At 44.0% G+C, this 13,646-nt stretch overlaps 1 protein-coding gene across 1 annotated transcript in view; it reads left to right on the plus strand.

Moving 5' to 3' along the window:
- LOC138919874 (rho GTPase-activating protein 20-like) overlaps positions 1-13,646 on the plus strand; it is a 97,012-nt gene that overhangs the window by 70,189 nt on the left and 13,177 nt on the right. The window contains exons 12-18 of the mRNA XM_070246462.1: positions 882-1,043; positions 3,807-3,916; positions 5,291-5,480; positions 6,690-7,239; positions 8,136-9,576; positions 11,187-11,387; positions 13,505-13,626. Of these exons, the coding sequence (XP_070102563.1) occupies positions 882-1,043; positions 3,807-3,916; positions 5,291-5,480; positions 6,690-7,239; positions 8,136-8,284 (1,161 nt within the window). The 3' untranslated portion in view covers positions 8,285-9,576; positions 11,187-11,387; positions 13,505-13,626. The remainder of the gene's footprint in view (positions 1-881; positions 1,044-3,806; positions 3,917-5,290; positions 5,481-6,689; positions 7,240-8,135; positions 9,577-11,186; positions 11,388-13,504; positions 13,627-13,646) is intronic.

Raw genomic sequence — 13,646 nt, forward strand, 5'->3', positions numbered from 1 at the left:
GTGTTAACTCAAATTGGTGTATGGAATTGTCACTGTCAACATTTATTGAGTGTCCAGTATCTCTCCAAGCACTCTACCAGATCTAGGGAATTTTAGGGTAACGATGAAGAAGTGTGTCATGCCAGTCCCATGCTCCTACTACCTCAGTCCTTGCAAGTTTCACAGCAAATTTAGGGGGTAGCTATGATTATCATCATTCCCACTTCACAAACGAGAAAAAAAAGTAACCTCACTAAAGTGTACACTGTGCCCAAGGCCACACAGCCAAGATGTAGTAGCATCATAGGATTCGGGTCCCTTGGATTACCTGACTCCAATACCTAGAGCCTTTCTGCACCACAAGCAGAGGACATGAAGATGCAGCAAAAGGAAAGGAAAGAGTGATGAGAAGAGGATGTAATTAGAGGAGGAGGAGAGGGGTTTGGAGAGCCCGATTTTAAAAGAGGGAACGCAATCCAGGAAGTAGAAATGGGGTACGCAGCCCCTTAAAGGGGAACGAACAATGGGACACGGGTATGGCACAAAGATTTCCATAGCTGGGGAAGAGCAGCTATATTAGGGCACGATGAGGAAAGATTGGTGGAGTAGGAGCGGGTGATTCCACAAAGGCCTGGAAGCAGGGAAGTTTGATTCCAAAGTGTCAATTCACTGAAAAGGAAAATCTGACTTAACAACTGTTTGAAATGCTTCAGCATATGAATGTAGAAGGGATGGTTGGGTAGAAAATAGAGACACTGAGAAAAAAAATTCCACGTTTGCTTGCATGCCCCCACCTCCAGCACTGCACCTCGCTTACCCCAGCTCCGACAAGCGGGGAGCGGGTGCTCTGGGCTCCTGGATACGAGGTGCCATTGATTTTTCCTTTCTCTTCTTCCCTATAGGATATGCTTTGCTTTATCAAGCAAAAAGGGCCGCTCACAGAGGGCATATTCAGAAAATCAGCCAATATAAAATCATGCAGAGCCCTAAAGGAGACATTAAATGCTGGGGACAAAGTGAACCTGGACTGTGAATCTGTTCTTGTGGTCGCATCTGTCTTAAAGGTAGGGAAACTTCTAGCATTATCCACACACAGCGTAACTCTGAAGGTACATGATCAATTTCCTTCACCGTGATTGCCCAGGAACCATAATAGGCATAATAGATTGAGAAACTGAACAACACTTCACGAAGTCCAAATTTAAGGGCGTTAGTTTGGGTGTTAAAAGCCCCAAATGTTAGATATACTTTCCTTTCTCATCACACACCGCCTTCTCCTTCTTCATTCCTGAACATTATCCCAGAATAATAATAATAAAAATCCTAAACACACACTTAGATATACAGAACGTTTACCAGAACAAACATCCTGTTTTTGATGACTTCTTCACCATTGTCCTAATGAAAGCAAAGTTTACAAAAGAAAATTCGTATGAAACATCTGAAAATAGATAAAGAGGTTGACCGTAGTCAGTAAGCCAACATTTGTCATTCAATGAATCAAAAAATGCTCAATGAGTGACCAAAAGCTCCATTCACTTCCTCATCCTCCTTTCGCCTGTCTCTTTTAATTGAAAAGTAGTGTAGGGGTGACTTCACTTTTTTTGCCTTTTCACCCTTACCAAATTTGGCATCCTTTATTAACGTTTGTTATGCTTAACCCACCACCCACGATTATGGTCACACAGTAACAAGCTCCTACCACATGCTTCTTATAAATCTGACTTTTAAAGTAGGTGCAGCAACGAAAATTTGTTTGGAATTCTGAAAATTCAATAGATTTATACAAAAAAGTTTTTTAAATGATACAGCTAAATCACAAATATCCAGTTATGTTTCTATGAAGGGAATCATAGAACAGGGAAAGAATTGACTCAATCCATCTTGGTATTTGTTAACAGCTCTAAAGAGGAATGTCATAAGTAGAAATGACTACAATAGGTTATTAAAATTCTCTTATAATCGAGATTCCATTTGGTCTTTCCTTGTTCCCCATGATTGTTCAGCTCTGTCATATATAGGGACAGTTCAGAAGTGGCTTAGAGTCGAGCACTGTGACACTGGGATGATTAGAAATATACACTAGGCATGCAAATAGCAAGTTGAGTGTTGCCTTCTGTGAGGTGCACACCTGGAACTGATTTTCCAGCAAGAGTTAGAGTTGCCCATCAGCAGAGTCTTGCCTATCTGTCTGTTATAAGTACAGACTAGCAAGGGGGTGGCCACTCGTGGGTATAGTTCTTAGACATTCCTAAAGTTGACTGATCTTGGTGGGGAATCAGACTTTGCAACTTGGCTTTGATAATACCACGCCCAGTGAACTGGAGTGTTGACCTAAACCAGAAATGAGTACGTCATCAGGACCACATTGAGTCTGCCATTGAGCTGTCTAAAAATAGAGGTCCAGCAGTGAATACCCTTGGCATATTCTGCTCGGGTAATGTTCTGGCTTCACCACACTCAGCCTCACCAATGGGCTCCCACAGAACAGGGTTCAGGAAACAGAGAGGAGACACATGCTCCGAGTGCATGTAGTGTGGTACGCATGAGGCAAGGGCCCTCCTGCACGCTCCCAGACTCAAAGAGCCGGCCAGAGTTGGACTGCTTCCTCCCTCCAAATATATTGGAAGCACTCCATAGGAAACACGGTGAAAAGCACTAACTACCATGGCTAGCTACAATACCTTGGGTACCACACACCAATCAACATAGTCAAAGTGAGAGGACTGGGACTCTGTCCATTGGCTTCTCTGCTCTGTCCCCAGTGCTCACAACAGTGCCTGGCACTAACAGCAGCTCAATAGGTATTAGCATGAGTGAACCATCATTAGATTCTAATTAGGATAGTTGCCCTGAGGCACTTCTTGAGCAAGCCACCACTAAGAGAAGGCGTGTGCTGCTGAGTGAGAACAATGGAAGCTAGGTGTGCTTGGAAGTTAGCAAGACAATGTGACAACTTCCCCTCAGTCTTGCACAAGCATTAAAGCTTCCGTAAATTTTAATAGGCCCAATTCTACGATATTAAACTTGTTCCTCAGCCCTCTAAAGTGACAGATGTTCCAGGCCTCCACTTAGGAAGCTGACATTTGTGCGTCTGTAGCCCTGATACTCAGAGGCCTGAAGTTGCGATGTATCTAAGTTTTTAGTAAGTTTCTTCTTTTGGAAGGATCTGTATGTCCCACTCACAGACTGTAAGGGGTAACACAGTGTTACCCATTGGGGATTTTGATATATTTCCAATGTCTGCTGCTTCCCAGTCTGCAGAATCGAACGTTCATACAGTTAAAACCAGGAAGAACGAGGCTATTGTGACGCAGTGTTCTCCCAAGGAGCACACATACCTCAAGTCAGAAGGCTCAGTTCTCTCTTAATATGTGTGCGAGAGCACGAGGGGGTGCGCGTTTGGTTTGTTTCGGAACTTCTCTTGCTTGAGTTAAGAGCAAGCACTGTGTCTCAAACGGGGATGGGTATTTCTTCTCAAGAAACTAGCAGGATTGAGGATGACGTCTCACCGGACCTTGTCAGTTTCCACTAGTTTACTAAAATGGACACCAAGAGGAAGTTCCAGGTGATGGAAGGGGGCTTTCTCTTCACTCCCACTGTGGCCCACTCTGCTTTGATGCTTCTAAGTTTTAGAAGTCCAAGCACCCACTTCAGGGTGTGCAAGGCAGTGGAGAGGTGGAGCTGAGCGCTGCGTGGGTCACAGTGTGGGGAGCCTGAGAAGGAAGTGGGGACAGAAACTCAACTTTTCAACTGCATGTTTTCCCTGTAATTTGTCCAATATGTATTTGCCATAAGAATAATACTCTTCTTTTGATGTGTGTAAGGATTTTCTTCGAAACATCCCAGGGAGCGTCTTTACATCTGATCTCTATGCTAAATGGGTCACTATAACTGATGGAGAGAACGAGGAGGAGAAAATCGCTGCCACTCAGAGGTAACGATGCTATGATTACTCTACTGGGGCACACCTGAAAAGTACAATCAACATACTCTTAGGAAAATATTAGCTTATACTTTACAGCTTTGTCCACTAAAATGATGACCAATGCCAAAGAGTTGGATTTGACCACTCCCACGGAGGCCAGTTCAAAAATAGAGGCATGCCTTACTGCTCTTATTGAGTTCTTGTTCTTCTCCTAGTCTTGTTAATAAGGAATCCTTGACCATTTTACACCTTCTGAATATGTTGTCGACGAAAATAATCCATAACCAATCTATAAATGAAAATGTGGGTGAGTTTATTCTGAGCTGAAATTTTAGGATTATAACCCGGGAGGTCTTTCCACAAAGGAAGAGAGCACTCCAAAGAAGTGGGGGTACATAGGGTGGTTATATACCCTCAAAGAGGGTGTTTCACATGATTGAAATGTCCCTCCCACAATAGTCACAAGATTGCCCTGTCGGCACAGCACTTGCTGGACACAGCAGGTAGTGGGTCTGCTATCTCCAAGGGCGCAGCAGGAGGCAAGTCTATTGTCTCAAGCTGGGTGGTCACAGGTGAACACAGCAGTGAGTTTCTAGCCTAAGGAAAGATGCTTAATCCTTAAGGAGACACCAACGGTGGGAGGGGGAGGGAAGTTGCAACTTTATCTCAAGGTCCTTTTGCTCTTGCCATAGGGAATCTCTAAAGCAGATATACAATGCATGCTCAACGGCCTCGGTCAGGCCCTTTTGGAAAGACAAGGTCAGGCCCGAATTAGGTTTACACCAGAATGGCTTCCTCATATATTCCACTATATCCTATTACTTGCCATTTTTATTTGACAATATGAAACTGAGAGCAGATGAAATCCTTTGGTCCAAGAGAGATGCTAAAGGACCAATCTGCCAGGGATATGGTCTTACCTTTGTCAAACACTTAACTAGCCAGAGAAGTTCTTATCTGGTTCAGAAACTGAACTCAGTGAAACATTTTTGCCTGGAACTTTGCTGGGCTCTTACCCTGAGACAGTGTTCCTATATTGCTACCTTCAAAACAAAGGGAGCCTTTCAAATTTCATCACTGTTTGGTTTAATCAATGAGATTTGTGAACTTGAATTGAAGAGTTTCTGCAATGTTTCAGAGTTTTAAAATACATTTAGATTAAATTCGATATTAATAAGATGTGCCCAAATGAGAACACGTTCTAGGCGTTTCAGGGAAATATTTCAGGCAGCATGTTTAGGAGGGCCATTTCTGCATTCTCGTGCATGTTCACTGGGCCTTGTGCCTGCTCTACAAAGAAGTCCTCTGTTCCCTTTCTCTGTATTTCCAACTTCCTAAGCAAAATGACGTGCTGTCTTTAAAGGTCCATTTTTGTGTCTTTAGGCTTTTGGACGAGCTGCCCAGAGCCAATGCAGCACTCCTGCGCTATCTTTTTGGAGTGCTGCACAACATTCAGCAGCATTCGTCCGTCAATCAGATGACAGCTTACAACTTAGCCACCTGCATAGCCCCAAGCATTCTTTGTTTGCCCAATGCCTGCAGCGCAGACTTCGAAAGTGACATCACAAGAAAGGTAATGAAAGCTCTCATTTGCGTGCCCTAGGGGTCAGAGTCCCCACTTGGAACCCAAAATGGACGGTGTTAACTCTGACAGACCAGTTTTTGAAAGTGCATCCGTTGAGTGGCAGAGTCATTTATCCTCCTCTGTGGGGATGGGAAGGAGGGTTGTTAAGGGGGAACTGTGAGCAGTGGAGTCTCTCCTCCCTTCGTGTCCATGAGACTAAACTCTGGACCGACTGAACAGCAGAGAGAGGAGCGGCCCGATATGACAGAAGAGAACCTGGGCTTTGGAATGTGACAAGCCAAGGTTCAACTCTCAGCCTAATCACCGAGGGATGTGTAACCCTGGGCAAAGTTTCCAAGCCATGGTTTCTTCATCACACGATGGCAACAACACCCAGCTCCTCTGGTCATTACTGGCACATCCTAGGCAGCTTGGGCAATATGAGCACCCATGGCTCCACACACTTTGACCTTCCTCTGCCAGCTGTGGCTCATTCAGAAAAATACTTGGCTACTATTTTGCCTCTGCTATAGGGTGAGGAAACTAGTAAAAGCTTCCAGAACATCCCATCAGAGCTACAACATGCCCAATAAGATCATAGCTGTTTCCCAAGAGAGTTTCCCAGAAAGTAAGGGTGGGGCAGGCAATGCAAGAGGAGGGGCTGCAGCCAGACAAACTGAATGGTGTCTCTCCAGCTGCTTTCTTCCCTCACAAAAACCCACAGAAATCTCTGCTGCCCAAGTTGAAGCAGCACCTAAACTTACAAATGAATTTCACGTATCCGTGTCTATTGGGTGCTTTATAAATTTTCCTAAGATGCGATATGTCTACTATATCTCAACAAAACCGGAAAAAATTTTTAATGAAAACGAACAGATAAAATTTCATAAGAGAGTATACATCTTCCCCCAAACATCCTATGTGGGTTACATTTGAAAATTGCCTTTGTTTTCAAGATGTAACCATTGATATAAAAATGTTAGCTTTTAAACTAGACCACAAATTATGCCTTTAGTCCACTGATGAAAAGTATTTTAAAACCTGTGCCCAAAGTACTCACGAAAGTATCACAGTTCGTTCTTAGAGAAAACTGGTTCTCTGAATTTTTCTTAGTATTCTTTCACAATTTTTGTTAGAGCCAAGATTCATGTATGAAATGTGATTTATAACTATGCCATATGAAAAAGAACACCCCGTTTTTACCCTTTTGTGTTGCAGATTTCTCTTGTGCAATTTTTGATTGAGAACTGCCTCCAGATCTTTGGAGAAGACATTGCTTCCCTCCTGGGGGAGAGCTCCATGCATTGCGATGGCAGCGAGAAGGCTGCAGATCCTTCGACTGACTTCGGAGAAGACATTGCTTCCCTCCTGGGGGAGAGCTCCATGCATTGTGATGGCAGCGAGAAGCCTGCAGATCCTTTGACTGACTTCGGAGAAGACATTGCTTCCCTCCTGGGGGAGAGCTCCATGCATTGTGATGGCAGCGAGAAGCCTGCAGATCCTTTGACTGACTTCGGAGAAGACATTGCTTCCCTCCTGGGGGAGAGCTCCATGCATTGTGATGGCAGCGAGAAGCCTGCAGATCCTTCGACTGACTTCGGAGAAGACATTGCTTCCCTCCTGGGGGAGAGCTCCATGCATTGTGATGGCAGCGAGAAGCCTGCAGATCCTTCGACTGACTTCGGAGAAGACATTGCTTCCCTCCTGGGGGAGAGCTCCATGCATTGTGATGGCAGCAAGAAGCCTGCAGATCCTTCAACTAACTTCGGTGAGAAACAGGCAGCGAGGCCGCCAGGGGTCATGGGAGATACCTAGACGGGGGATCCCAGAGCACATCCCAAGGGCAGTGATTCCCACCTGCTCCTCCTTCCACAGGCTGGCTCACAGGTCAGGCAGGGTTGCACACTGTTGTGAGACCAAAGAAAGAAGTCGAGGTCTCTGACTTCAAGAAGTTGCTGGTGCAGCTCGTAACAGCTTTAGGAGACATCATGGGATAATAGAGTGTCTGGGAACTTTTTCAAACAAAACTTCCAATCTATTATGTGTATAATAGACGTGCTCTGGTTGAAACCAGAGTGAGGGCCCCGAGGCGCTGCTGCTCAGTGGTCCCTGAAGCACCGAGGAATTCCAGTGCTCTTTGAAACAGATTAAGAGGAGCAGCATCATTGAGAAAAAAGGAGCTGACTTGATGTCAGACAACCTTTCAGAGTACTGCAAACTCCTGTGCTACCATTTCCTGGCTGTTTGATCTTTGGCCAATTATTCTAGCTCGTTCTCAGTTTCTTCATCTCTAAACTGTAGGGGGTAATAATGTTTAAATCTTAGGATTGTTGTAAAGATTAAATAAGATAGTGGATGTAAAATAAATTTGTGAAAAAGTATTTAATAAGGCTAGTAGAAGTGCCCCTGAGGCTAGAGCTGGTATTATTGGCACCTCGCTAATCACAGCTAACGGGCAGGAGTCCATTCTAGAAGGTAGAGTTTAGATTCAGAACCCGGGGGCCTGTATCATGAGCCCCTTCCTATTTTTGACATTTCTTGGTTTCAGACATTTACCTCAATGCTCTGAGGAAGTCTTTAGGAAAATCCACTTCATCGCAATGAGATGAGTCTAGTATCTGAGAATATGCTTATACTAAGACAATCGTTGGTTTTTCATTTCAGGAGTGTCAACCAAGCAACCTCTCGAATCCAAGCCAGTGAGGGTGATAGTGACTTACAAAAAGGCACAACTGCAGAATGACGCCGAAGCCCCACGTGGCGTGGGTCCACCCTGCTCCCTGTCTGCAATGCTTTCAGTCACTGAAGATTAGAGTCTCCATAATCATACTCAACCCTTTCCTTTCCTTTCCTTCCTGTAATATCCCACCAAGAACACTTTCTCCAAAATTCTACTACCTCCGTTATGTTCTCATCACGTAGACACCAGTCAGCTAATGCCCCCAAAATTATTTTCAGCCCCTTGTAACAAAAAAGTGTGTGGGGGTGGTGAATTTCTAGAAAAATACAGGGTCAGAAAAGTAAAGTTTTTGTAGCTCCTGGGAATCACCTCAGGACTCAAGAACAGTAATTCCTGAGCTTGAAGATTCCAGTCCTCAGTCACCACAGGGTCAGTAGATTAGATGGAAGGATCCTCTCAGACATCTCAGGAAATAAGCTCCCAACGTGTCAGAGACCAATTTTCACAAAGTTAAACACATGAATCTCACACACTAGAGTCTAAACTTGAGTCCAAATGTTATTAAACTCATCTTACTGAGGAGACCAGTAAGGTGGTAAAGAATGTTTTTGAGTATAGTACTTTTATGGCACCAAGCTGGGGCCAAAGAAGCAAATTTTCTTTGTTGGACATAAACAGTTAATGTTTTAAAGGGTAATCAATCTATAAGCTTTGAATTTATCTTCTCCTGTGACAAAAATATACAAATTAACATTATTCTATTTTTATGACACACAGTGAAGGACATCCAGATTTGGACTCCTCCATCTTACACTTCCCATGCAAGGTTTCCTGGAGGGGAATCTGTCCTCCCTCTGTCAACTCTCTCACCCACACTTCACTTCTCACCCTGCTGACATGTGGCCTCTCCCTGTCTTCCTTTCCAGCAGCCTCAGTAGATCACATTCAACCGATGACCAAGCCCCTCCACCTGACAAACCAAAGCACATCTTCTGGGATTCCTAAGGCACTTGCCCTGCCAGGGTCTCGTAATTCCTGAATTCTAATCTCATTTCCCTGGTAGTTCACTTCTCCCAGGTCATGTTGTTTATCTCCATCCTCCTCTGTTTATATCGTTTCATGGACTTTTCTACATCTTTGCCTAAACCCGAGGACTCTTCACGTCATTCCCAGGTGCCCTCAGCTCTCGTGTTGCCTCTGATTCCCTGCTCTCCTATCATCCCACAACGCTCATCCCATCACAGACCCATGAGTGCAGCAGTGTCCTCTCTGGCCTCCCTGTCTCCAGTGGTGAAGTTGGGGAAGGATGGCCCCATGTATGCCTCCCACCCTAATGTTCCTACTTCAGGGCAAGCTCCCTGAGCAGGGATGAGGCTGTCTAGCACAGCCTGGGATTCCACTGCCAACCACCAGACTCAACACCAGGTAGGTATTCAGTAAATATTTGCTATTGAAGACATACCCCTCACTATATAGGTCACGTGGTACTGCATCAGGATGAGGCCTGAACTGGGAGAGAGTCAGCTGTGCACATCTTCCTTTTTCTGCCCTGATCCTGAGAGCTGAGGGGGCATCAACCAGGGAGAGACCTGTGCATGGAATTCCTTCCTAAAATGCACAGTATGGAAAGAGGGGGCAGTAACTTTGCAGTGGAGAAAACAGACAAGCACTACCTTAGCCAGGCGATCAAGGTCAGCATCAACAGTCATACGTCTAGTTAATAACAATGAACCTGTATAATTTCATCTGTTGTAACCAATATCCCCGATTGAGGTAAGATGCTAGTAATAGCAAACCAGAACAGAGGTGTATGGGAACTCTCTGTGCTGTCTTTCTTAAATTTTCTATCAATCTCAAAACTGTTCTAAAAAGTAAAGTCTATCTTTTAAAGAGTTCCCATTAAGTATAGATGAAAAATGGTATCTTGGGTTTTCTTTAATTGGACATGCTTTGTTTACTAATGCAGGGAAGTCTGTCCACATTTGGGTTGGCTACTTACATTTGTTCTTCTGTGGATTGTTGATTGTCATGTGCCCCTAAGGTATATGGTTATCTGTTATGTGACATTAGTGTAGTCATATCTCACTGACACAATCTCATGAACTACCAGAGTCTGAGGAAGTATTAACTGCCTGCTTTTCATTATCCAAATACCCATTTTACTGATGAAGAAATGGAGATTCAGAGAGGCTGAAAAATTGAACCAAGTCCACATTTAGTGTCACACCTAGACCTTGAACTCATATCTGTCTGACTCCAGAATTCCCTAAACACCACACTGTACTAGGAAGTACCAAGTGTGTGACATTGGCAGGAGGAGGGGGGGATCCTGACAGCTGGCTGGGTGTCCAGTGACAAACTTTAATTCTGTATTTTAATGAAGTGATGACACCATCCAGGCAAACTAGAAGTATGTAGGAAGTCCCTGAGTGGCTGCTGTGAGAAATGGCTCATGAGGGCAATGAGCTTTGTGTCCCAAGCAGAGGGACTAGAGTAGGTCACTCCAGACCTACTGAGAACAGCAAAATGGATCCTCTCTAGTCGCCCTCAGAAGAAATGCAACTTTCAGGGGCCAGCAGGGGACACAATCTCATGTCATACATCATCATAATTTAATGTTGGCACTGAAAACTGAAGCCAGGAAGGGGTATCGCCTCTCCTCAGAATTCTTAAACAGCATCCAAGCTGTGGGGGACCCCATTCACCAGCACTTGCTTGTCAGGTCTTGACCTTAAGAAATTGGGCAGAAATCCAAAGGCTCTGGACTCAAGGGATGGGATTTGACCTCTGGCTTGGCTGCCTGTCTTGTACAACCTTGAGCAAATCAATTCACCACTGGGGTCCTTGCTTTGTTCATATCAAAACAGGAACCACTGCCCTACTGACCTCATAGAATTTTCCAGCAGATGAATAATAGTACTGATGGCTAACAGTTACTGCACAGTCACTACAGACCGGCATTTTGCAGGCATCATCGCATTTAATACTCATGGCAATCATGCTGGCCAAGTACTTATATTATCCTTATTTTATAGATTGGAAAACAGCTCCAGAGGAAGGATATCGTTTGAGGTCACCCGGTTTGCGAAGATGAAGTCAGAATTTAGAGCCCATGTTGTTCACCGATGAGTTACGTCACTAACTACGTTCCAAAGTGATGCTAGATGGAAAGAATGCTGGTGCTTCAGAGTCCTGGGGCAACCTTGAGAAGCTGCAGAGGAGTGGATGACCACGAGGTGGGGCTTGGTATTTATCACTGGGTGGATATGCAAGCTGAGGGGGTTTGGAGAAGAAAGATGCAGAGAGAAATGAGCTTGACTGGGGAAAACGAGCAGAGAGGGAGAAGAGAGAGTTGGGGCAGTTGCCAAAAGGAATGGAAATCTAGGAAGACAGAGCTACTCGAAGGGGATTTTGAAGAAGCTTTGCTCTCAGGTGTGCTTTGTGATAGCTATTCTCTGGCCTCCACTAAACCTTCAGGAAAATCCCTACTTTTCCTCAATGCCTTTAGAGGTGGATCCAGGGTTACTCATTGTACTGCTCACGGATGGCAGTGCTTCATTTTCATATTCCCACCTGCCTCAATACTTGTTACCCTACTGTTTCAAGATAGGAAAACCAACTCCTATCATAACCCCTAATGGGTTCTATTTGGTATCTCCTACGGGACTTAAGGGTAGTAATACTCTACAAAAATCAGTTGGTTTTCTAATTAACAACAAAGAACAAGATTAAGAGGATATTAAGAAAGCAGTTCCATTTCCAAAAGCATCAAAAATAATAAAATAGAAAAGGCTGTAAACTGAAAAATACAAACATTACTGAAAAAAACGAATTTAAATAAGTGAAAGGGCAGCCATGTTCACGGACTGGATGACAATACTGCGCAGGTATCCATCAATACCACCCACAGTGATCTCCACATTCAATGCCATCTCATTCAGTGCTCACCTCCCTCAGGTCAATCCACAACGTCTCCTGCTCTTCCCTGTGGTTCCTTGGTTGGGAAAGTACTGGATAAACATCTTTTCTTTTGGATTCAGATCCTAGACACCTAACACTCAATAATTCCATGGAGCTCTTAAAAAAATCTTGATTAGGGCCCAGTACATTACAGTCACAGGCTGTGAGAGTTTTTAGTACAGCAATGGGAGAAGAGCCCTAAAATAGGGAGGAGGTTCCATTGTAGTAACGTTCCTGTTCTATCAGCCCTCACACTGAGTAACACTACAGAACTTGATTAAAAATATATTAGCTACATCAAACAGTCATATAAAGTAAGGAATTTATATTTATTTTAAACTAATATGCGTATTATAAAATTACATATAAAAACATAAATATATGTAATGTATTATATGGAGAGAACTTCGTATGTAAAATGCATTATAATGTATGAAATGCTACATATTGCATATTATGTGTTACATGTTGCATCTTATGTATGTTGTATATTATATGTTACATATAGAGAGAGAGGAAAAGAAGAGAGGATGTAGGGCAATTTCATTTTCCGATTCTAGGAAAATAATGAAACCCAAACCATCAGGAACGGTATCACTTGAGCAGAGCATAGGTGCAAGTACCATCCGTGTTATATGCAGAAACATTCACCTTGACCCTAGGGGGCATCTGGGCTGAGACTAGATGACTGAAATCTCTGGGCGATGGTGAACACAGAATTGGGGGACAGCAGATATGAAGACGCACTGAGCCACATGCCAGACGCCCCAAGCGCAGAGAGAGCTTGTGAGCTTCTAGCGGTGGAGACTTGACACACTGCGGGAGAGGAAAATGAAGTTACTGGACCCACTGAAACGGGACTCATTGATCCTCTAGCCCATGGTGGGCAGTGTGCATCAGCATGGTCCTTCAGAGGTAAACAGCACAGCCCAGGGAAAGCTCTGACCTGGGTCAAGCAGCATCACCCAACAGCCACCAGGGGGAGCTCCTCCCTGCACTTTCCTGCTCTGTGAAGGGCCTCTGAGCCCCGGGTTCTTCTCCCATATCCAGCTTCCCAATCCCTCCATTCACCACTGGCTCCACACCTTCCCTATAGAAAGGAATGATTCTGACCCATGATGCCTTGAGAGTGTCTGAGACAGTTTCTGGGGTTGGGTGAGGGCTCCCTGCAGAGGTCAGGGGTCCTGGCTCATTACTATGGCCTCCCAACTTATTCATGATGGAATATATAATAAATGCGTTAGCTCTAAAAATGTCCTAATTTTAGTAGCTATTTATAAGTAGTATGTCAGTCATTTATTTCTATATTTTACAGTGACTTATGAAAGCTGATATTATTTGTGTTTTTCAGATAATTCAATTATTTTTTCTAATTCTTCCTTTTCCTCTTAAGTTTTAGATGCTCCTTCTCTTCAAATTTCGTGCTCATCAAGGTACATATTTTTCTGCACTGTATCAAAGAATCCTTTGTTTAATAGAAGACACAGAATAATTCAGTATGGACCTTTGTCTGAGGTGAGTTGGGGCTCTCAAAT

Source organism: Equus caballus, chromosome 21 (genome assembly GCF_041296265.1).
Source record: "Equus caballus isolate H_3958 breed thoroughbred chromosome 21, TB-T2T, whole genome shotgun sequence".
NCBI lineage: Eukaryota > Metazoa > Chordata > Mammalia > Perissodactyla > Equidae > Equus > Equus caballus.